At 39.9% G+C, this 23,868-nt stretch overlaps 1 protein-coding gene across 4 annotated transcripts in view; it reads right to left on the bottom strand.

The window, feature by feature from the left end:
• Positions 1-23,045, bottom strand: part of PLAGL1 (PLAG1 like zinc finger 1) — a 42,263-nt gene extending 19,218 nt beyond the window's left edge. The window contains exons 1-2 of one of the 4 annotated variants that reach the window (XM_041470001.1): positions 22,795-23,045; positions 10,644-10,686 (exon numbers count right to left, since the gene is read on the bottom strand). In XM_041470001.1, the coding sequence (XP_041325935.1) occupies positions 10,644-10,662 (19 nt within the window). In that variant the 5' untranslated portion in view covers positions 10,663-10,686; positions 22,795-23,045. Of the gene's footprint in view, positions 1-10,643; positions 10,687-15,416; positions 15,438-16,915; positions 16,960-22,794 lie in introns of those variants that run through there. The other 3 variants (XM_041470002.1, XM_041470003.1, XM_041470004.1) reach the window with 3 other exon arrangements.
• Between the last annotated feature and the right edge of the window lie 823 nt (positions 23,046-23,868).

The following is a 23,868-nucleotide window of genomic DNA, read 5'->3' as shown; positions in this document are numbered from 1 at the left end:
CAGTGGCCCACAAGATGCCTGCGGTGCAATTACGTTCCCTGCGAAGGCAGAGGTAAATAATTTCTTTCCAATTGTCCACTTGGAGCAAATGCACCCTGTGAGAAATGATCAGAGGCTGAGCAGACCTTGGCATTTGCTGTGCTGTTTTGCAGCATTAGAATTAGCTCCCATGTGCAGAGGGAACAAAGATCAGTGTACACAGCAGTTGAAATCCTAGCCTAATTACAATCATAAGATTTGCATAGCAAACAACAGTAATTTATTCCAGAGTAAAACTGTAGCGCTCCGTTAGCCTTGTTCAGCCTTCACAGAGAGCAACTCTGCAAAAACACCTTCTGGATATTTTCTGAAGTACATTACAATGCCAGTCTTGGTTCTCTTAGCAAAAGGTGCATGAGGGTTTCCAGCCTGAGGTTTGTTCTGCAGCACTCTGCGCTGGAAAAGCTTGAAATCCTTGTTCTACAATTTATTTGGCAAAAAAATTCAAAGTACTCAATTAGCAAACAGTTAACCATGAGTTATTTTCCCATTATTGTGGGCCGCTGACACACATTTTCTCTGAAAAAAAACATTTATAAAAGAAGAGACTTATAGCCTAAGTTTGATGCGCAAAATGAAGCTTTTAACTGATTAATAATTGATTCTATTTATATTGAAGTAAAATAGAACTTGTCATAATTACCAGAATTCAGAATAATTTTATTCAAATCCTATTAACTTCTGATATTTTGTTATGCTAAATTGTCTACAGAATGATCTTTACTTGTTAACTGGAAAAACTGATCCCTAGTCCAGCATCAAAATAGGTGAACATTTCCTCAATGTCTCCTTTTCATGTCTTTTACACTAAAACCTTCTGTTAGCAGAGACATACAACTGCTCGGCTCTGCACGGAAAAAGAGAAAAAATACATAAATCAAGAAAGTCCACTATAGGCTGACCTTGCAATCATAATCATTCACCTGTATAAAGACTGAAAACTTGCACTTCTGTGCATGACACTGTATTATTTGGGAAGCAGGTGCAGTGCTTTCCATAACCCTGCACCCAAAATAACACCACCCTGACAAGGAAGGGAAAAAAAAAAAAAATAAAGAAGGCAGATTTACTCCTGGGTGCTTGAGAGGGAAACTTTAGATTTCAAGCAGAAAGCTCCCGTCTTTGACACATGGAAACCCTGAAGCCTTGCAGCCTCTACCTGGTGGCACCAGCACAGAAACTGTGGACATGCTGCTGGGGCAACACTGACCCCTTACCAAGGCCTTGTGCTGCCATGCCAAGGCTTTCTGGTGAGAGGACGGGAGCTCCTGAGACAGAGGTGAAGGATGAGGAGGAGTCCTGGTCCTGCTCAGGCTTTAGTGGCATCCTGCACGTAAATGCCTGCTGCTCTTGGAGCCCCCTCCCTGGGAAGGAGAACAGTAGGTGGTTTGCAAACATCCCAGAAATCATTCTGAACATTAAACATATTCATGGGAACATGACCTCACTCTACTAAAATGTAAAACTTTAAAAATGAGTTACTATATTTGGAGACAGAAACAGAGAAAGAGAACAGCAAACATGCCTTACTGCCACCCCACCCCATACATTCAGGCAGACTGGCAGGTCAAGCTGATTCCCTAAAACCCAGCACCACAGGTGAACCTGGCCCTCAAGCACCCTGACCCAGACACTGATTTGCCGTGACACCTTCCCTCACCTCACCTCCATCCTCCCTGTGCTTGCCTTTGCTCCAAGAAGAATGAAGATTTGGAAGGAGAGTACACCCTTGGGTTTTCAGCAGTGGGAGATCGTCTATCAAGGCACCTGCTCCTCACAGCAGTATGATCCTGACCAGCTGTTCTTATGGAAGAATGCCTCTAGAAGGGTGGCTCAGCACTTATCTGACTGTAAAGAAACCTCACACAAAGCATGTGTCCATTTTTCTGGCAGACACATGTTCCAATATGTAAATTCCTCCAAACTGCAGAACTATTTGTTATACAAACACTTACAAGATAACAAACATCATGATTCATTACTAGTTTCTAATAGGGAGTCATCATGACGATAATCAAGCTCATCTGGGAACAGTAAGTCTTTCACCTGGTGGCCATGAAGTACTACAACAGGCATAGCCTAAAGGAATTTAAACAGCTTTCAGTAAAAAAATCAGTGTCACACCAATCCCCATGACACTTTTTACCGTGCTTTTTCTGTCTAGCAAATCTGAGGAGCAAAACAGTTAGAGAAACCTCAAGGAGCACAGCTGGGCTATGGAATTCAGCAGTTTCAGCATGTTCCCATGAAGGCTGTGCAGCAAAAGCACACCTGTGCTCTGCTGTATTTTACAAACTGCACAGAAAATAGTTACCTTCACTGTCTGAACATCTGAAAAGGCAGTAACTTAAGCATCTTTCCTGCAAAACTAAAGGAGAAAAAAGTCCCAACAAACCAAACAGGTGGGAAAGTATGTAGGTGCAAACTTCACTGCAATCTGATCAACTAGTTTATCAACGTTCTTGGTATGTTCATTCATCTAAAAATGACCTGAGGTCAAAAAGTTCATTGATTGATTGAAAGCTAATTTAAAAAATAATGATTTTCTGGTTATTCTTGGGATAAAACTTATGTGTCACATTTCCAGTACACCACATGGAGTTTGGTTGTTATCAGAACCCATATACATAAATGAGCACAGTTCAAGTGAAGTCACCTCCTATAGTTTACATGTAATAGCTTCTAATCAGCACAAACAAAAGACTTCTCTTTCTGCTGAAAGCTGAGAACATTTCAAACAATCATATTGAAAAATGCAGTTGGATTTTCCAGGGTTTTTTTTTCCCTTCTCTCCCTCTCCCTCCACTATCTTGGCATGAAGTCATATAAAATTAGATCTGGAAACAGGGAAGGAGGTTAACAGCAAATTCACAGAAACAACTACTATTTTTTATGAGAAAGAACCTGAGTCAGCATAGCATGGTCCTACAAAATGCCCAGCAAAAAGCTCTCTGAGAGGGAAGCTTTTCTGTTGCACTCTGCCCATCTTCCCCAGCAGCCAGCAGCAGTCCAGCCTGGTGCTCCTTGTCTGTGACACCTTCTGCTTGCTCTAGGTCTTCACTAGCATTGTCCAAACTGCACTTTTCTATTCTGTAGATGGCAAGACTAAATTCCCTCTGTCACAGAAACAGAGACAGCCACCAGGAGAGTCATATTCAAATTGCTCATAGGCACCCTGCGGCTCCTGGACCACACATTGGACCCCCTAATCTGCATCTACCACACCACAAATTCTACCTACCACAGCAGAAGCATTTTATATATCTCAAGCACTTTCCTTTTGGAGAGATTTTTGGCAGGACGGTTGATTTATTTTAGTGTGAGACATTTTAGTGGAAAATGTGAATGCTACTGTGTCAGTTCAACACAGACACCAGAATCTTCCATCTTTGTAACACAGAAAAAACCCCATATAATACATCTTCCTAAATGCATCTATGTACAAATACACATGCACGCAGCCACACACACACCACATTAAGTGTATCAATACTGTCAGCAGTTTTATTGATGGCAGGTCAACACCACAGTTTCAATTCTGATAAAGGAAGTGCAGCAATTATAATGACTAAAGCTTAGTATCGATTAGTTGAAATATTTCCAAGCCTTGCAACATTCCCTTAAAAGGGAGTCCTAGATTGGGTCTCTTTCTCCTTCATTGAACTTGGTTGTTAGTGGCCACCAAATCCAGATGTTGTGTTGAAGAGACTGGTGGAAAACTTGGTGAAAAAAGCTACCTCTCCTAGGGAAACCAGCCCAAATAAATCCTTCATTTTCTACTGGTGGCTTTCAACATGGACTTGTGGGAACTTTACCAGCAAAGACATTAGCAGCTTGGACATATTTCAGCTGCTTACTGGAAGAATAAACCAGACAGGTAGACACACTTTGGCAAAAGTAACATGAGTTTACTGTAGAATGCAACGGGGAAGCATGGCATGCAGAGTGAAGAGACACTGTACTCATCCTGTGGCTGCAGAACCTGATGTCTTCAGAGGCACATACAACAACATGAAGCAAGTACAGCTACGGGGAACCAAAGTGCAGTGTTTGCACCCCAGGACCCACTTCTGCAGGTATTAGTCTGTGCACATGGCTCCACTGATGTGCAAGTAGCCACACTATGAAAGAAAGAAGTCCATGTGGAGAAGTGAACACATAGACACTTAGGACTGGTCAGGGCTGAGACTTTGGAGTCCTGAAAGAACACTCCAGTCTGTACTACATTCAGTGGAAGCTATTAATAAAACTGGAAAATGAGTTAACTTCCTCAGTGAGCCATCCAAACTTCCTGCTGATATTCCCACTCACCCAAGAGAAAAAAAAAAAAATGTTTGTTTTTTTTTTCTTATCAATGAACCGTAAAGTACATATCTAAAATACCAAAATGAAGGAGTACTCACCCAAGAGAAAAAAAAAAAAAAAGTTTTTTTTTTTTTCTTATCAATGAACCCTAAAGTAAATATCTAAAATACCAAAATGAAGGAGCTGTCATTTAAAAGCATTGGCTTTTGAAAATGAAGGATCATTAACAGCTCAGCAGAACAGCTTTAGTTCTTACTATGCACCCACTTCGTAACAGACAACTTCTGTTACTCCTTGCTTCATTTCCAACAGGAAAAGCATGCTTGATTCCCAGCCTCTCTGGGAACAAAATGGGTAGGAGAGTCTCATCCTTAGCCTTTATGACCCTGTTAAATTATTCTCTTCTTTTAAGGCATGAAGTGAAACCTTTAAAAAAAACACATAGGCATTGGGAAGCTCTGCTGCTGAACAGACACAAAAATTTATTTCTATAAAAAAATACATGTGCAAGTATCATATGTGTGTTTCCACTCATTCATTTTCTTTTTCCTAAGATCCAACTTTTTTTTTTTTTTCCCTACAAAAAATATTTTTACGGGGAACCATATGACAATTAACTAATGTCTCGACTGATACTATAATAAAGAAATTATCTCTATCTGCACTTCTTTAACAGACTGATTAAAAAGGTTAATAAGATTGGCAGCAACAAATTAGACAACAGTGTAGTACATTTTCCTTACAATAACTATTCTCTTGAGGCATAACAACAGCCCTGTAAGACACAGAAATACAAAGTAGATGATTATAGATTATTACAAGAGAATTGCATGAGAGTTGCAAAAATTTGTGGGTTTAAAAAAATTGCAGATTTTTTCTATAGATTGAGCTCTCAACTCAGATTGAAGTATCTCCATACAGCTCTATTTATTCTGCTGACAGTCATCTCAGTTTGAGATCAAATAAAATTCGAACAGTTTTTATAGATTTCTGATTAATCTGTAGTTTTAAAAAAATTATTTGCAAAAGTCACACGCACATACACAAATAAATTCTTACACGAATCTAAGAAGCAATCTTGCAATGCAAAGTTGCAAAGAATTTGTTCCTGTTTTCATACTTTCCCAGCTAAAAGAACAAGATGAACAGATGTTAAAGGCATCACCTTGGGGGAAATGCACCATTCCTCAGATATATATTTACATAACTCTGGTTATTTAACATACATATTTACTTAAAGCTGTGTATGATTACATATCTCCCCTTGTATTTGGTATATTTTACTCTGTTGGTTAGAAATCCAATATATTATACTTCTTCCACTTCAACACTGCCAACAGGTCAAAACAATTTCATCTTTTAGAAAGATGTTAAAAGAGGCAAAGGCACAACTGTCCTGCCAGAACATCCCTTTGCACCTCCCCACTCACAACTGCCTAAGCACCTTCCAGTCCAGTAAGTTAAACATAACACACTCTGCCTTGTCTTATCACCCAAGGAACAGGGAACAAGTGCCACCTTCTGTGTCACACATGAATCATCCACTTTCTTCCCCATTACATCAACTAAAAAAGCCCCGATCAACTGAGCTTTCCGCAATTGCGACTCTTTTCTATTTGCACCATTACAAGTACCCAGGAACCCTCACTGCTCAATGTTTTCATAACACATCTAGATTGCAGCACTAAAAGGACCTACAAATATATCTCCTGTCCAACTTAAACGTTAACTTTATATTAACTTTAGCTTTACATTTTAATGGCTTCCAATGCCTATCATGCATAAATACACTTAAGTGAGGTCAAAAAACAGTCTTGACACATTTGGATAACAATAATGACAACAGAACCTACAAACTTAGTGCCTGCTTGAGTTCAGTGTTTCCACATCTTAATAAAAATTATAAATGCAGTTGCTTTTTTTTGCTTTTTATCTCTGAAAATCTTGGAAACTTAACAGCAGAAGCTACAAGCAAACATGTTGATGCTCTACAGTTAAGCAATGTATTTTCATTTTAAGGATCATAAAGTAAACTAAAGAAAGCATGTTTGCATATGGAGCCCAAATTCTTCCAAGAAAAACAGATAAGTTATCTGCTGGGAAAAGCACAAAATGCAACAAAATTAGTAAGATTACTAGCTCAAAATCACTCAAAGGAAAAAATGCCAGACTGAGGAACACAAACTATTCCAACAAAACATGAAATTTCTCACTACTTGAGAGTTTTCCAACTACTGCACCCATGCACAGACACTTTTAATGGGGTTTGCAACAAAACTCCAGCAATTCCTACTGCCACGTAAGAAAAAGGCTGCATGGCAGCAATTAATTTGTTCTGAGCTTGCCCTTACACTTAAAATATCAAAGGAAGAAATTACATTACTTAACATTTTTCCTGCTATCATAAGTGGGCCACACCTGGAAGTTGTAGCTGCACCAGCCCAGAAATCTTTTCCTTCAGTCACCACAGAAACTAATATAGAAACTCTGGCAATTTGTTCTCCTGTTTTCAGTAGAAAATTTACATATGAATTACACACCAAATGCCCTTGGTCTGATAAACTGTTCTGGACTCGCACAATTAAAATACTGCTTCTTCATTATCATCCTTCTCTTGCTATTCTTTTCTGTCTTTATGAAAAAAACCACGTACACCTAAAGCCAGCAGCAAGCGTAGTGGTCAGTCTACCTCTTGCCTGGAGTCCATGCACGGAAACAGAGTTTGGGAATATATCCTCACATTTCAAAGGATTTTGAGATTCCCAGATTTTCTGCCAGACAGGCCCTCTTGTTAGCCACTGCCTTGTGTGTAAGTATTGACACAGCAGTCTGTACCAGTTAAGAAATCATCTGATGCAACTCAGCTGACTTTCAAAGGTATAAAAAATTACATATCATAGCTTACATGAATGATTGATGTTCAGGACCTGACTGGAAGACCTGAATACTGATCTTCTATTACTTTTCATATTCATTAATCACCATCAGATAAAGAACAAATGAACTCACACAGAGGCTAGAAAGAGCACAAGAGTTGCTTAGGTATTTCCCATGACAGAATACAACTCAAACATTGGTTTTGCACTCAAGAACAGTACTGCAAACATTTCATAATTGCACTACATATGGGAAACCAAAACAAACCTTACCTTATTTCAAATGGCAATTCTAGTTAAAAAATCAGGCTATGCTAGTACAGGGTGTAAGGAACCATGCCATCCTCCTTCGGCAGACTTTTCCAAATGCCCCTGTATTCAACTAAGTCTAACTCCGCTCTATTTTGTTTCCCCAGGAGGACCCATTCAGGACCATGTGCTCCTTTTCAGCTGTCAATAAACAGAAGCAGTGAATTCCCCAGCGCTTCACAAAGCTAGTTAGGCATAGCCATTCATTTCTTCAGGAAAACAGGGCATTGATTTCAGCAAATTCCCAGGGAGCAGCTACAACAAAGAGATCAAAGACCCACCTCCTTTCCTGCCTGGCTTTGGCCGGCTGGGCTGAGAGGAGCAGCAACAGGTTTTCCGAAGAGCGGGCTGTGTCCCCACCACTGCACGCTCCATTCACGCCCATCGCCTTCCTACATTCCTGGGACAGCCCCCGGCGCTAACCGTGACAAACCCCTACATTCAGGCAGCATAATGTACTGCACACTACTTCATCCAAGGATAAAAAGAAAAACAAGCTCCAAGGGAAGTCTGCTGCTTCCCCGACCAACCAAACCTCAGTAGCTGACAGACTTTTCATAAATGTCTTTTTCTTTTAGCTTCTCCATCTAAACCAGAGAAATGTTTGCTACCTCAAATTCATTGTGCTGAAACTTCTCTGGAATGCTGGCTTTTCTGATTTATTTTCACAAGCTTGAAGACTTAGCTGCTGGAGTTTGAGGTCTAGCTGCAGCAGCCCTTGTATTGTGCAACCATGATATTTTCTTTGTGCAATTTGCCCTAGACTGCAGTGGGTGTTTTTCTAAGGAATTTAAGGGGATTTGTTCCAGTTTGGTTAGAATTTTTACTTTTTTTTTTCCATTATACATCTTGTCTTCATTACTGTAGCCTGGAACAAGGTTTTTAATGCTAAAATTTGACCTTGTATTGAACCAAGTATTACCAAAAGACAATGTCATGGTCAAGCTTAAGGATTGGTGGTTTGGCTACACATCTACTGCTAAACAGTAAGACCTGGTGCTGAGACCACCTGGCACCAGCTCCACAAGTCTAAATGCTCCTCATGTCCTTCTCTTTTCCCCCATAAACAGTTTGGTTATATCCAAGTTCCTTAACTGGAACACAGTCTGATAGATATTATCCCTCACACACACCCTAGTGTTTGTTGCTTGTTAGTGTATGCTAGTACTGAGCTCACAGGCTGGCATGAAATATTCATTTATATACAGACAGACATAAAGCTCTGAAGTCAATTCATACCTGTACAGATTTGCCATGTCATTCTTTAGCATTCTTCTGCGCACTGACGTTTTACCAAGGCACTACCCAGCTGTCAGAAACACCCACCAGCTGGAACCTGGAGAGTTCCCTCAGCACTGGCACTGCCTCCAGGCCACTGACACATCTCCACAAATGTCTATCCCACTAACATGAGCAAGTATCACAGGACCTGGCATAGCACAAGCAGTACAATACTGAGAAGACCAGGGACAGCTGGTAGGGATGACAGCACACTGCACAGAAGACAGCTGAGAACACAAGGAAATACAGAACTGCAGAATTACTGAAGCTGTAGGAGACCTACAGTAATGATCAACTAGCCAAGACTCTTGCTGAATGCCTACCCTTTAATACCATTACCCAGGGACTTGTCAAGCTGTATCTCGAATACTTCCAGTGTGGGCAACTCCACCACTTCCCTGGGCAGCCTGTTCCAATGTTTGATCGATCCCCCATTGAAAATGCCCCTTGCATCCACAAGCATCTCCCTTGAAGCAACTTGTGGCCATTGCCTCTTGTCCTGTCATAGTGTATGCCGGGAGAAAGGCTGCTTCCAACTCCTTTTCCCTAACCACCATTTTTGTACTGAAAGACCATGACTTGATCCCCTTTAGCTTCCTCTTCTTTGAGCAGAACACACCCAACTCCTTCATCCCTACTCAGGTGACAACTTGTCTAGCTCCCTGATCATTAGGGAGAACATGAGAAAGGCACTGCTACTGAGCTGAAAAAACAAAAAATGAAACTGCCAGCACATAAAATTGCTAAAACAGACAAACATCTAAGTACAGCTGAGGAGTCTTGAAAAAGACTCCTGTGCAGTCACCCTGCCCCCTGCTTTCTTTAATATTTCACTCCTGATAATAGTTTTGTGTGTTGTATACAATACAGTCAGGCATATTACATTCCTCATTTTAGAGTTCTCTCTGTATCTAAATGGCATTCAAGCATGCCTTGAAATTTCCATTTCACAGAAGAAATTTTAAAAATGCATTTTAACAAACAACTTGATCTCCACATATAATTGCTATCTTCCATTAAGCCACCAATGGTTTTATATTTATTAACTGATTGCAGTTATCAATGAAAAAAAAAACACCAATCCTGTTTTCCTTGTCCCTCTAAGGAAGTACTGAAGAATGATAAAATGTGTGTCTGAAATTTCCCTTTCTTATATTGCACAGTGTGCAGCTGGGCACCCCTTGGAGACAATGATAAAAAAAGGCAGCTGAGGCACTGGAGGGACTCCAAAAGAAAGTATGTAGATCAGACCAATAAGCAGAAAAAAATGTGCTTAATGCTTCAAATAACTTAAGCTGGAGTGAGAGAGTGCAAGTATCAGAGAAACGTGAGCAACAACCTTCCGTGGTAGTTACAACAGCAAAGCATAAGGATATACCACTTATCTGTTATGAAGAAGCACAAATAATAGTGATAAGGCAGGAGATTTGGATGTGACTGGGATAATGATGCCTTGGAAGCACAGGAGTTAAATTCACAAAATTATTTAAAATCCCCAAGCACATCACTATGTAGTAATCTGGGATGGTATTTGTGCCAAAGATAGATAAAACATTTTAGACAGAATTGCAATTTTAAATCTCAATGAACCAGTCTGTTCTTATACTTGGGCCAGATTTTTACAATTTTACTCACATTAAGTCATGCTTTACTCCAAGAATAATCCCATTGATTATAATGGTAATATTGTTTCACAGATGTCCCAGAAGAAACGCAAATGTAAAAGCAGACTTTATACTTCAGATAAAAGGCATCAATCATGAGTACATCTGGGAATACGATAAAAACATATGGTACAAAAAAATCACTGTGGGATGATGGAAATGTACTTACAGAGCAGGTCTGTGGACATGTTTACAGATCAGGCAAAGGAAACCTACACAAAATAAATGAAAGAAGAATTATCAGTTTTCTGAACTAGAGCTATTCATGTTTATATCTCATGCTAATAATCATATGCATAGTCTTTTAGTTCTTTAGGAAATAAGGAGAACGTATCTACAGAAATCTAAAAAGGAAAAGCTTCAGTTTTTAGAGAAAAAGTAAAACTGATTTAGAGGAAAAGAAAAACTGATTTCACAGACAATGTAAACTGACAATATTGATGTAATGCATTTTAATTAAGAGCAGTTCACTGTATTCCACATCTTCATTAACTTTTATTGTTATGTATTTTCCAGGCATTGATTACAACAGAATTTTCAAGCATCATGTATTTTACCCCATTGTATGCTATTCTGTGTTTAAGCCTGATATCTCTTAACAGTCCTGACCCTTGCGGAGTCAAAAAGAACATTAACCAAATATAGGGCAAGACATGTTATTTGCTCTCTTGAAGAACTTCTGAAGACTTTTGGTTTTCTGCTGAACTCATTCATTTTGTTCCCTTCCCATTCATCTGCTGGTTTTTGACCTGTATTTTATTTACTATAAGCACACGGGAGTAGAATCTGAATTTCCTGTAGTTGTCTGATAATCCCCAACACACGGGTATCCTAATGACTGAATAAGGCTACTTGGAAATAATAATGCATGTATTAAAAAGGGGACACACAAATAACAATACAAATCACATCAGTGTATGCCATTTTATGCCCTGTATAAATCAGTGTTTAAGGCAGCGTTTAAAGGGGCGTGTGTGTATGAATCAGGGTGAATGAAAGACGTTGAGTAAGGCCATGTGCTGGGTCCTGCCCCTGGATCACAACAAACCCAGGCAGGGCTACAGGCTCTGGTGAGGCTGCACCTCAAATCCTGTGATCAGCTCTGGGCCCCTCACTACAGGAAGGACCTTGAGGGGCTGGAGTGAGTTCAGGGCAACAGAGCTGGGGAAGGGTCTGGAGAACAAATCTTATGTGGAGTAGCTGAGGGAACTGGCTTTGTTTAGCCTGGAGAAAAGGAAGCTACGGGGGACCTTATGACCCTCTGCAACACCTGAAAGGAGGTTGTAGAGCCAGGTGGGATGAGTCTCTTCTCCCAAGTAACAAGGGACGGGACAAGAGGAAATGGCCTCAAGACGTGCCAGGAAAGGGTTAGGCTGGATATTACAAAAAAAGTCTTCATCAAAAGAGTTGTCAAGTACTGGAACAGGCTGCCATGGGAAGTGTCCTCATTCCTGTGGGTATTTTAAAAACATGTAGATATGGTGCTTAGAGACATGGCAGTGCTGGATTAATTGTTGGACTGATGATCTGAAGGGTCTTTTCCAACCTAGATTATTCTATGATCTATGACAATGTGACTCTGATGAAGACAACTGTATTTTGTTCCTGACTGAAATGGATCCAAAAAAAAAATCTTCATTTTTAAAAATACAATGATAGTTAGTAAGATACTTCCAAATTAATTTGGGCTGGTTGCAAGAACTGAGTTGTGCTGAGAGAAAGCAGAAGTAGAGGGGCCCGCATATTAGAGGGACATCAGTGAGTCCTCTTTCCAGATAAAACAGGCATGCTGACAGCAGGCTTCCTAAGCAGCAAGTGTCCTAGTCTGATTTCCATCACCCAGAAAACACTTTATTTCTGAAAAAAATCTATTCTGCAGTTTGACGCCATTCTGGCTTAGAGCAAGACTCTTGTCTGTGGTGTTAATTTCTAAAAATATAGCCCTTGCAGAGGAAACAGTGGACTTTAATGGCATCCATATGTGACTGCACACGCACCAGCATTTGTCATCCCCAGAAACAGCAAGCTACATGTTATCACTGTCAAAGCAGTGCCATCAACTAATAGAGATTTCACTTCCCCCACCGAATAACTAGATTCCTGATAAAATTATTTAATTGTGTTGGCATTCAATCTGCAGAGTAATTACCTGGTAAACCATCACAACACAAGTTCTTCCCTCCCATATATTTTGAGTCATTAGTACATCTTCATTGTCACACACCTGGGGTGCAGCACTGCCATGTCATGAGGAAGTGCAGCCTCAGTCTATGCCCTCTCTGGCCCCCACACATCCTCCATCCAGCCTGATTACAGTGACACTGTGGTCCATGAACATCCCAATAAAGTTTTGGTTGAGTTGTTCTATGATGTCATTTTGGAGATAAATCACCAAAGTGTTTTTCTCCACAGGCCACTGATGCCTGAGAAATTTTTCCCCCTGTCCAATTCTATGATCAAACAGTGTTAACAACAGCAACCCCAAGTGCTCAGGTTCTGCCCTTGGGAAGGGCACAGAAACTACAGTCCAAGAGGGAGAACCTCTCTGAGGGCATCTCAATCACTGCAACACAACCCACACACAGGACAGAAGAACAGCAGGCACACCACCACAAGGAACTGCTCCTCTTCCAACAGCTGGTTCAGACTTTCTCTCTGACAGAGTGAGGATAAGTACAACAAAGCTTGACCTGTATTTGCAGGGGCAGGGGAGTTAAAGCAGAACTACAAGCTCCTTCATAAACTACGCCAGCTCTGACCTGCAGTTATCCTCAACAGGGACACAGAACTGCCTGTCATCCTAGCTGCACAAACCATACTGTAAATCCCTCTCCTTCTTCAAGGGCACGAGGGCACCCCTTGTGTAGTGTATTCCTCCTGACCAAGGGGGTTGCAACACATGCAGAGCTGTGGCAGCCACAGATACTGTGCCAAGCAGGCACAGTGCCTGGCAGTTTCTGGCCACATCAGTCACTTGTCCATCTAAACTCAGGTGGCTGGCCAGGAAACACACTGAGCTTTAGACAAAGGCTTGTAAGTATATTGGCCAAATTTGCTGTGCTGTCCACACAGTCAAAAGAAATTGTTTGCAGTTGCTCTTAAGTATCCTACTTTCTCATCAATGAATGGGCAGAAGAGGAAGAGAAGTTGAGTGGAGGATGTTTCCCATACATGAAAATTGCAGCCTAGAAAATGAGAGGCAAAGCCTAATGAGGTTTTTACAGGCTTTCAGGTATCAGGAAAATAACTTATTCATTTAGGTTGAGGAAGACTTGGTGGTTAAGTATAATAGATGGTTAACAGTCAAATGATAGCAAAGCAGTGATTACAGGCACTTTGAATGATGAAAAGTTCAGTGCTTTGTGGTGGTAGAAAGTGGGTTGCACCCATCAGAGGAAGTGGGGATGGGTTCTGCACTGCCTAGAAGGACATGTCACAGTGTATTTTGTGTAGGAGCCAGGATTTTAAGGATTAGGTTGTTTTCAGTTGCTCCGCCATTGCCAAAAATTCAGAGACTATGCATTTTATGTTTTATAAGTGATTGTAGTGGGCACACTGTGGGCATGTATGACTCAGAACAGATACATATGATGATGGTGGGTCTGCCCTGAGATGTCCAGAGTCCACAGTGGGAAAGGCAATGACTGCTCTGCTCTGGTGCAGAAGACATGGAAGTAATGAAAACAGGCAGCAGTTTCCAGGTATGGTTCATGAGGAGGATCTACAATGAGGATCAAAGTCATTGCTACACCAAAGGAAAGATGACTGCCACAAGGAAATGCACAGCAAGGAAAACCAGCCTGCACAGGACCTATGGGGCCGTGAAGGCTGCCAGAAATGGCCGTGATAACTTCCTTGCTTACCAGTGGTTCACACTGGGAGGCAGCAAGAAGGGCAACAAAGACTCCACCTTCTACAGCTGCTGCAGGTCACTGCGGAGTTCTAGGAGGATGACAAGGTTTTACCAAAAAGCACTTGTTTCCCTGGCCTTGAAGCTCATCTTTACAAGAGGCAACAAACTCCATGGCAAGGGAAGCCAGGAAACTGCTGTGTGAGGGACCTTTGCAATGTCTGCAGCCTAAGACCACAACTTGTTGTTCGAGACAGCTGCCCTGCAAGTAACACCCAAGGATTCTCACAGGGGCTCATGTGACAGAGCTATTCCACTGACCTCTCTTTCACAAGGTGTACATCTATCTTCCCTGGCATCATACCACAGAAAGCCAAGGGAAAAGCAAGCCCACATATGGGAAGAGACATAAGTGGCAGCAACAGGAAAAGCTTTCACACTGTGGGTGATACCCTTGCACTTGCAACACGATGCCATCTGTAGATAACAAGAGAACACGCTGCCTGCAAAAGAGACCTATGCCATGCAGACACAAAGACCTGGGTCAGAGCTTCTGAAATATGAACCCACTGTGAGCTGAAACATGGCTGTTCTGAACCAGTCAGCTTCTGCCCCCACCAAGTCCTCAGAGGTTATTGCAGAATTCCTTACATTGCTTTCCACATAAAAACAATGTCCAAAAACCAAGACAACTGTCAACACAGGCACACTCTTTGTGATCTGATGTTATACAGCCTCCAAATGCACCTCAGTTTCATGCTGCCCACCAAAGAGGCACATTAGTTAACCAGTCATCTAAAGACCAATCTCACTATGTGAAGTCATCTGTCCACCTTACTCATGCAGCTGAAAAGGAACACTGCTATTCCTTGGATACTCAGAAGAATGCCCAGCACAAATCATTTATAGATTCACAACAGCCTCATATAAGTGACATTGTTATCTAAGTACCTTTTATCATATTTTAACTAAGTAAAGGTAAAACACAAGTAAATGTATTTTTTCAAGACATCTGTGGTAAGAAATAGAGTTGCAGATGTCTCAAATGCATAAGCAAAGATGTGACAGGAAAACCACACTTAACCTACTTACATTGAGATTAAATCAGGAAGGACTCTCTTTCCAGCACCACAGAAATCAGTTGCTGGGGTTTAACTTTCAGCACACCTGATGACTCAGGTTGCAATCCTTCCGAAGAAAACACCTTCAGGAGACAAGGAATCTATCAGAGAGCATTAGCATTCCACTGATGTCCCTTCTTGTGTTCTTTTGGCTACTGCTAGTGCTTGTGCTGGGCTAACTGCTGACATAGCTTCTCTTCTTCCAAATTCATGAACAAGAAAGACAATAATAATGATGTAGAAATTACTTAAGATTAACAGAGTACTAACAGGGAAAAATTAACATGCACAGCCAAAATCTTCATCTAAAGAAACCCACACAGATTTTCTAAAGTTTGTGTTAGTCCCACATGTACCTCCATATCAGGATTTAGTGCATGCTAAGTACAACTCCACAAACATATGATTTGTTTGATCTAACTGATCAACATTGATATTCTTTGCATTTTTAGTTTATCTTATATAGAGTCCCTCTATATAAGAGGGACTAGCAAAATAGATGAAATTATAAATCACTTTATTTACAATATAAAATAGTATTATTTGTACTTTTACAATTACTTGGGTTTTTTTCTCAAGTCATGGTATTATTTTATAATTACAAAAGAGAAAAACTGATTTGCCATCATCTTTTCTTTATGTACAGGATTCTACATCTTTTCTCTTGATTAAGCAAAAAAGCTTGTGAAGCACAACACATGAAAGCTTGAGTCTACAATCTAGAAATCTGGCTCACTAATATTGCAGAAGGTCCCTAAGTAAGTCTTATTTGTGAATGTAAAAAATAAGGAAAACCCAATATTATGAATGTAATGTCTTTCTCTTTTACAAAGGACTATGCAGAGGTAAAAGAACTGTACAAAATCATAAGGCAGACTGTGAATGGACAAAAGACATGCTCTCAAGGATGTTTTCTCTAATGTATTTACTAAGGATATTTTATATACCTTCATGATAATGTTTTCAATGTTGTTTACAGACACGCAAACACTATACAAATACATAAGCTGGTCCTGCTGCTGAAGGAAACTTTATAACTATATACACATCTCCACAGATTAAAGACAGTAATATGCAAGCAACGAAAAGCCCTGTCAGTTCCCAGTGACTTCAAGAGTCACCTTATTCAAAATTTTTGGATCCCTTGGCTAATATTTTGGCAAAGCTATACCGAGCATTAAATCTGGATACATTAAAAAGTCCTGCCTTACCATTCCCTCCACCAACCAATCAAGACTCTAACCCGGTTTTGATCACTTCAACATGTAGCATCAGCAAATATGGTCCACACACAGGCACCTAATCTATCAAAGCCTGTTTTCAGTTTAAAGCAAAAAAACCTCAATTTTCATTAAAAGTAAATGCATCTTATATTCTATGCCCTGATACCAGAAAGACAAAGATGAACAAATCCCACTCCAGATTGCAAAGCAAATTCTTCCTGTTCTGAAATATGGCACTGTCTCTCACCATATTTTCCAAGCCTGTATCACTTGACAATGGTCTATTTCAGTCAGCAGAAGATCTGTGGCAGGCAAGGCATCAAACACAAGTCTTTGCCCATCTCCAGTGCCCTGATAAGAAGAAAAGCTATTATATAGATTTTTTAAAAATAGATAGTAACAAAAAGGAGACAAACTCCTAGGAAAAGTTACCAAATGGCATCTCATGCCAACCTGCCTTACTGAAGGCTGCTCTTGTTTTTTGGCTTTGCAAAGCACTCAGAATTTTGACTGCGGTCCAGCAAAGCAATTCTGCATTTCCCATGTTTTCCCACCATTGACTTGCAGGGAACTATTTGTACACATGGAGACAAACCTACACTTCATATTTTGGTAGGTCAGGATCAGGGCACCAATCATCCTTCTGGATCCTTATTTTCCTATGAGAATTGGATAAAATGAGCTAAAAAAAAAATAAATCTTGTAAGTGTGAGCTTTAGAAAGCCTCAAGACCCAGGAACATTCCTAAAATAATTTGCATTCCACAGCAGCAGGGCAAAACCATTTCCATTTCAATGAGCCCTTTGGAGAGGACTCTGGTCTACTGGCTGAAACTCAGGACTGAATCCTAGCATAAAATAAACACCAAACCCACTTGTACAAGGTCACGTGAAAAAGCACTTTTTCCTGCTCTCCCTCAATACCTATCACTTCAAGCCTGCATCCAACAATTATTTCAAGAAGGGCACTGCCACTCCTCTGCTGGACAGTCTGGTCAGCAGGGAGATTTCCTGTCCCTTCCCTGCAATCATCCTCAAGCAGCTGTCCCCAAAGAGTCAACAAGTCTGTGGCTCCAAAAAAGGTTTGACAAAAACCTGGGGTTTAACACTCACTTCTCTCATGAGTTTGATACAAATAACACACACCAGCAGCTGAAAACTTTCCAAATGTGGTGAGCAAAACCCACAGCAGAGACAGACAAACAGACAAGTTCCCACACGGTGCAACAGTCACTCCCGTGACCAGAGAGGGGGATGCGCTTTTAGTCAGTACTTTGGCAATGTCAGTAAATTTCAGGAAATCATAAAAACAGATTTGTCATCTAGAAGCCAACACCTTAGCTCACACATCTTGCTTAGATTATGGTAATCTAAAACCTCCCGCCCTCAAAATGCTCACGATCTTGCACATTATCTACAACATATGCAACCTAAGCACTATTGCAACAAGGTGATGCAATGTGTAATGTTGCTGCTATATTATAAAAACACTCACGTTCAAATTATTTGGTAAATTTCACTTCTCAGTTTTGCTCACTCTCATACACTTTTAGCAGTTTTAAATTTCAATGCTGTGAAATGACTACTTCATTCAGAAACTTGTAAAAGTGAGGAAGTTTTATCTGAAAAAGGATTTTAGGTCAAGAATATTGGTATTTTTCGATTATTTTAGATGCAAAGTGATCTTCACAGTGATTCTAACGGGTTTAGCAGCTTAGTCTCTTTAGTTGCTTCATAAAAGCTGGATGTCTCTTACCTAAATTATGTAGCAAAACATAATTAATGCTCTTCCACAACATGCCTCGCTGTTTGTTAACAGCTTCTTGGCTAGTAGAAATGTTTTCTTTTTCCTCTCCACTCCCAAAGGCTCCATACTTCAGAGATTTGCTTGAGCTGCCAGAAGCAGGCAATGATAACAGAAGTACATCCTTATAACTCTGAAGCACAGGTGAAGATTTCACTAAGAACTTAATACTCCAGGCAGAGACAGCAGGAGCTGATTTGTTTCAATTAACGCTACAAGACTTACACTGGGTAACAGCTGCCTGTCACATTGCTCCATTTGCTTGCTTCAACCTGCAAGCTCAGATTTCCTTTGGACAGCAGCTGGACCTGTCAGTGGCAAACTCGGCAGCAATACCACCCACATCCTTTCCCTCCTGTTCTCACACGTGGACTGGCTGGAGAGGGATACTGCATGGGAAATGCAAGCTACCACTTCATATGGTACAGAGGCAAGGGATAATCATTAGAACTAATTTATTAAAATTAGCCATCACAATAATTGTCAGGGACTGATTCTATTGGAACTAAACTGTAACTTGAGGAGTGATTTCTTACTGCATTTTCTTAAAAGGCATGTTTGTTTTAGGGGTTATATTTTCAGAGTAGTGCCTAGAATGCCTGTGGTGCACAACTCTAATAATAACCAAATCCTCCAAATGGTGCATATATAACGAAACGCTTTAATAATGAAAGCTACACATGTTCCTAAATATTACTTGTCTGTTTCCATATTTTTTCCTTTGGTTATCAAGCCATTTAATGACTCCGAAAATCTGCAAATTGTGGCTCACAGATTATTGTTGAATAAAAGCAGATATAGATGCAGACTATTCATATTCAGCCCAGTAACCTCTTTCTCAGATAAAAAGAGTAAAAATGTTGCTCCCCACTGTCAACTAAAGATTAATTGAACCTTTTGTTCTCCCATACAGACAACTGGTCACACAGGCTTATAACTGGACTCTTGCCTTTCTGAGGTCTGGACTGGAATTGCATGGTATACAAACCTGTTTGGGATTCTGTGCCACTTCTTGCACATTACTCAAACAAGAAGTCAAAAAAATGTGGCATTACATGCACAGTGTTCATGCTCGTTTAAAATTTCATCCTGCAGGGCAATGTTGTTCTGCTGTTTTGTCCAGCAAAACTGAAACTTGAATAAATTAAAGGAGACTGTCTGTTCTCTACACAATGTTCTTTTTTTCAGTGAAAGAGAATGTGAAAGGAATTATGAAAACAGGATAACAAGGTCAATGATGTGGAGACTAAAGGTAAAGGAAGAGCCACTACCTCCACAGAATGACAAAAAAAACTTAAAAACAAGTCACTGTTAATTCCCCTGTCAATACCAAATAAAGAGCTTGGAATATGGTGCACCACACACTAATGAATGCCAAGTGCAGGCTGATATAAAATACACCTTGTATTTCAGCAGTTTGGCATTTTTATTGCAGCCACTTGTCTGTATGCCAATTTTTCAGAGACAGCCTTGGAACCTGATTAACTTCTCCATGTGCTCTAGCAACAGAGGCAAAGAACACCATTTCTTCATTTAAAAGTGATCTTGACATAAAAAAGTTACAATAATTTAGAAAAAAAAACAAGCTAAATGATCTCTAAACTTTTATCAAAATTCACTGAGAGGTCACTTGTCTTCATTCCTTCACCGAGTTGCATGACCTCAACTCCAACTCTGACATTTGAAACATCCATTTAGTATGGTTCTGTGAGTTAATGAAAAGCAACCTGAAACAACTCAGATGTTTGGCATTTGCACCCCAAGTTACCAGAAGGCTGGTTTAGTAATTTACAAAAACCTACATGAACATATTCTGTCAGACGTTTATACAGCATGTGAGGTCTGCAAGTGGAAGAACTCAGGGTTATCTAAAAGTGCCCACTATCAAATACTTGGATGTTTTCTGTCAACAGCTACCAAAGTGTATTTTCCTTGTTTATGACATTCTAATCTCCAACATCTACTACAATCTTAATAACAAACTAACAGATTTCTAATAAATGGTTGCTAATGACTTGCTAACCATATTCACAGTGGGAGAACCCATATGATTCAAGGGCCAGTGCTCTGCTGGGACAAATTTAGGCACAGGTCACACTCTCCACAATTATGCTGTCTTAAGTTGTTTGGTAAACTTTGTGGATTCAACTTTGGAAGAATATCCTTGTCAAAACACATGATATTCAAATTAAAATTTATTGCAATTTCAGATTCTGGGACCCAAATATATTGTTAGAAGTATGATAGCAACTATAACACCTCAGTAGATGTGCGACTGCCATTTCTGCCATCAGGCTAGAATTTAATATTAAAAATTATAACCTGACTATGGGTTTTTGTAAATTAGATGATTACTTAATAAATTTATAAAGTTATCAGTGCAAATCGTTGACCACAAATATAATTCAGAGACTTACACAGTTGAAAAAATTAGTGAATTTGACAAGTAAAAATTTGCAAAGTAATATATCCTGCTGATATTTTTACAGATCAAAAAAAGATACTCATTCTACATTGTCTCAACTATTTCATGAACTATTTTTTTTATTTGGGTAAAAAATATCTGAAACTCTCATCTGAAAATCTCATTTATATTCTCTGTTTTCTATTAGTTTAAGAAGTCCATACTCATTTTTGTAATGTCTTATTTTAAAATTATTTTATAATGCTGAGATTTTTGATGTTGATAAAAGTGGTACGAAAAATTTAGGAAAAATCTGGTACTTTTATTTTTGAAAGACTGAGACCACAACTCCTTTTCAATCAGGTCACTTTGATGACCTCTAACATTGTAGTATACACTCTGTAATTCAATATTTTATTTTTGTTAGAGGTCTACAAATCTGTAAATATTTGGCTGTATAGGTCCTGGAGCCTGCAAAGACTTGAAGTGTTCTGAGATTCAGGCATCAACACTGACAAATTGTTGAAACAATAAGAACAACTTAAAGGACAAAAAAAAAAAAAATAATAATTTCAAGCCTTATCTTTTCTATTAGAGTAAGACAAAGGGTGGAAAGCAATTTAAGCTCCCATTTATCCTTGTTTTGTTTTCTATCTTGTCAGTCTCTCTGTTTTGGCGAGGGCAGCCTTTCTTCTTTTCATTCAATAAATGCTTAAAAATTAGGATGCATTTCTATTAGCCAGAGCCCTCCACAGACTCAGTGAAAAATCTGTATAGCAAATTCAATTATTAAAAAGAGAGACAATTCCTTCTATCAATTACACTAAGAGTATTTCAGAGAGAAGAACAGCATGTAAATGTGCACAAGTCAAGTAAAGATGATTTCCAAGTGTGAAAATTATTCTTGTCCCTGGCAGCTGCTATGTGAGAAGTAATAACGTCCAGAAGCCTTGCTGGGCACAACCAGTGACAAGAATATCATTACGATCCATCTGCAAGCCCCAAGAGATGGAAAATGCCAATCCTTTGTTCTAAGCAAAACTAGAAATCCAAAGCAACATGTTTCCAAGCCAGGACATAGTGAGTGTCACCACACGAAGACCTCCCTGACCCCCTCAAATGGTTTTGAATAAGGGCAAGCTGAGAATACCTTTCAGAACTACAGAATTTTGGTATCACAGGTTTTGTAGTAAATGTGTTTGCTTTGCCTGCATATTTACTTGCTTTGCGGGGAAAGGAGTGTTAGGTTTGTAAAAACAAGTGAGTCATGAACAAGTCAAAATATTTCCAGTAAACTTATTTTTGCCTGAATACCCTGAGTTAACTGAAACCAAAACATTTTGCAGACTTGTATCAGTTTCACTGGCTTGTGATGAATCGGTGCTCCAGGCTGTGCTACATTTTGCTGAAATTGTTAGTTACAAAATCACAGAATCAACTAGGCGAGAAAAGAGCTCTGATCATTGAGTGCAACATGACCAAACACCACCATGTCCACTAGACCATGGCACTTAAATGCCACATCCAGCTTTTCATTAAACACCTCCAGGCACAGTGACTCCACCACCGCCCTTGGCAGCCCATGCCAATGTCTAATCACCTTTCCTGTGAAGAATTCCTTCCAAATGTCCAACCAAAGACTCTCGTGGGCCAGCTTGATACAATGTCCTCTTTGTTGCTGGTTGCCTGGGAGAAGAGACCAACCCCCACCAGGCTACAGCCTCCTTTCAGGAAGCTGTAGAGAGTCAGGTCTCCCTTGAGCCTCCTTTTCTCCAGCCTAAACAACCCCAGCTCCCTCAGCTGCTCCTCATAAGACTTGTGCTCCAGAGCCTTCACCAGCTTTGCTGCCCTTCTCTGGACAAGAGAAATTTAATTCACCTTCATTTGGGGTCTAACAGCCTAACTGTGGAAATCCTCACCTGACATATTTTTTCTTACTTTCATTGGCATCCACCACTGAGGACCAACACTGAGTGATCTCTTTCCAGTGCCTGGCACCAACGGGATGAGGAAGGGCTATCTGGCTGCCAGGTTTACAGGAAGCAAATGATGCATCTACTCAGGATACCTCATGTGCTAGTTTTCAAATTTCCGCTGAAAGAGGGAGGAGTGGTTTTGTCATAGTGCATTTGAACTCATTCTGGCCAGCAGCTCTGGTCTTTTCTTGGATGAGCCCTGAGAATACAAAAAAAAAAAAAAAAAAAAAAAAAAAAAAAGTGTTTCAGCCGGCAAACAATCTGCTGCTCTTTCTTACTCTGAGAGATATTAAGTCACTTGCCTAATTAATATGAGTGATTGCTGAGATACCTAAGTGCAGTTGAAGCAGAAAAAGATTTTGTTACACTTTCTTAGTTTGTCTTAATGACTTTAAAAGGGTTTAATGTCTTTTTGTGTCTCTCAGCACATAAAAAAAAAAAAAAAAAAAAAAAAAACAGAAGCCAGAAAGCATCCTAGAACATGCATGGAACATTTCTGGAGCATTACAAATGCTGCCTCTCTGCACAGAAGGTTAAGCTGGTTGCTAAGACTAAATGAAAATTGAATTGAAATAGAACTTATGATTACAAAACATATTTCTGGGGGTTTTGTACTTTTATCTACCAGCTTCTCTTTTGTTACGCCAATCAAACATCAGTTATTTATTAGTAACTTCTTTCTCTTAGCTAATACTTTCCAACATTTTACTACCTTCCCTCTGCCTTTTGCTTACTCCCTCTTTGCAGATCTTTGTTCAGCAGCTCTACCTCCCTTCCTTTCAAACTCCTCTTGGTTCTCTGCATGCCATATCTGTGATGATGACTCTAGAGATAATTCCACCCAGAAAAGAAGTAATAGCTACCTCTTTGGGGACAGAATAAGCATTGAACTACTTTAGTTATGTCTTTAATATGTGCTTCACCAGTCCTTCCACTGCTTATTATTGCAGGACAATATAATGATTAGACACTTGGTGTCTTCTTTGGGCATCAACACGTCAAGGCACTGGTGAAATA

The sequence above is a fragment of the Pyrgilauda ruficollis genome, unplaced genomic scaffold, assembly GCF_017590135.1.
Source record: "Pyrgilauda ruficollis isolate IOZ18807 unplaced genomic scaffold, ASM1759013v1 scaffold24, whole genome shotgun sequence".
NCBI lineage: Eukaryota > Metazoa > Chordata > Aves > Passeriformes > Passeridae > Pyrgilauda > Pyrgilauda ruficollis.
This window is presented reverse-complemented; position numbering and strand designations above follow the sequence as displayed.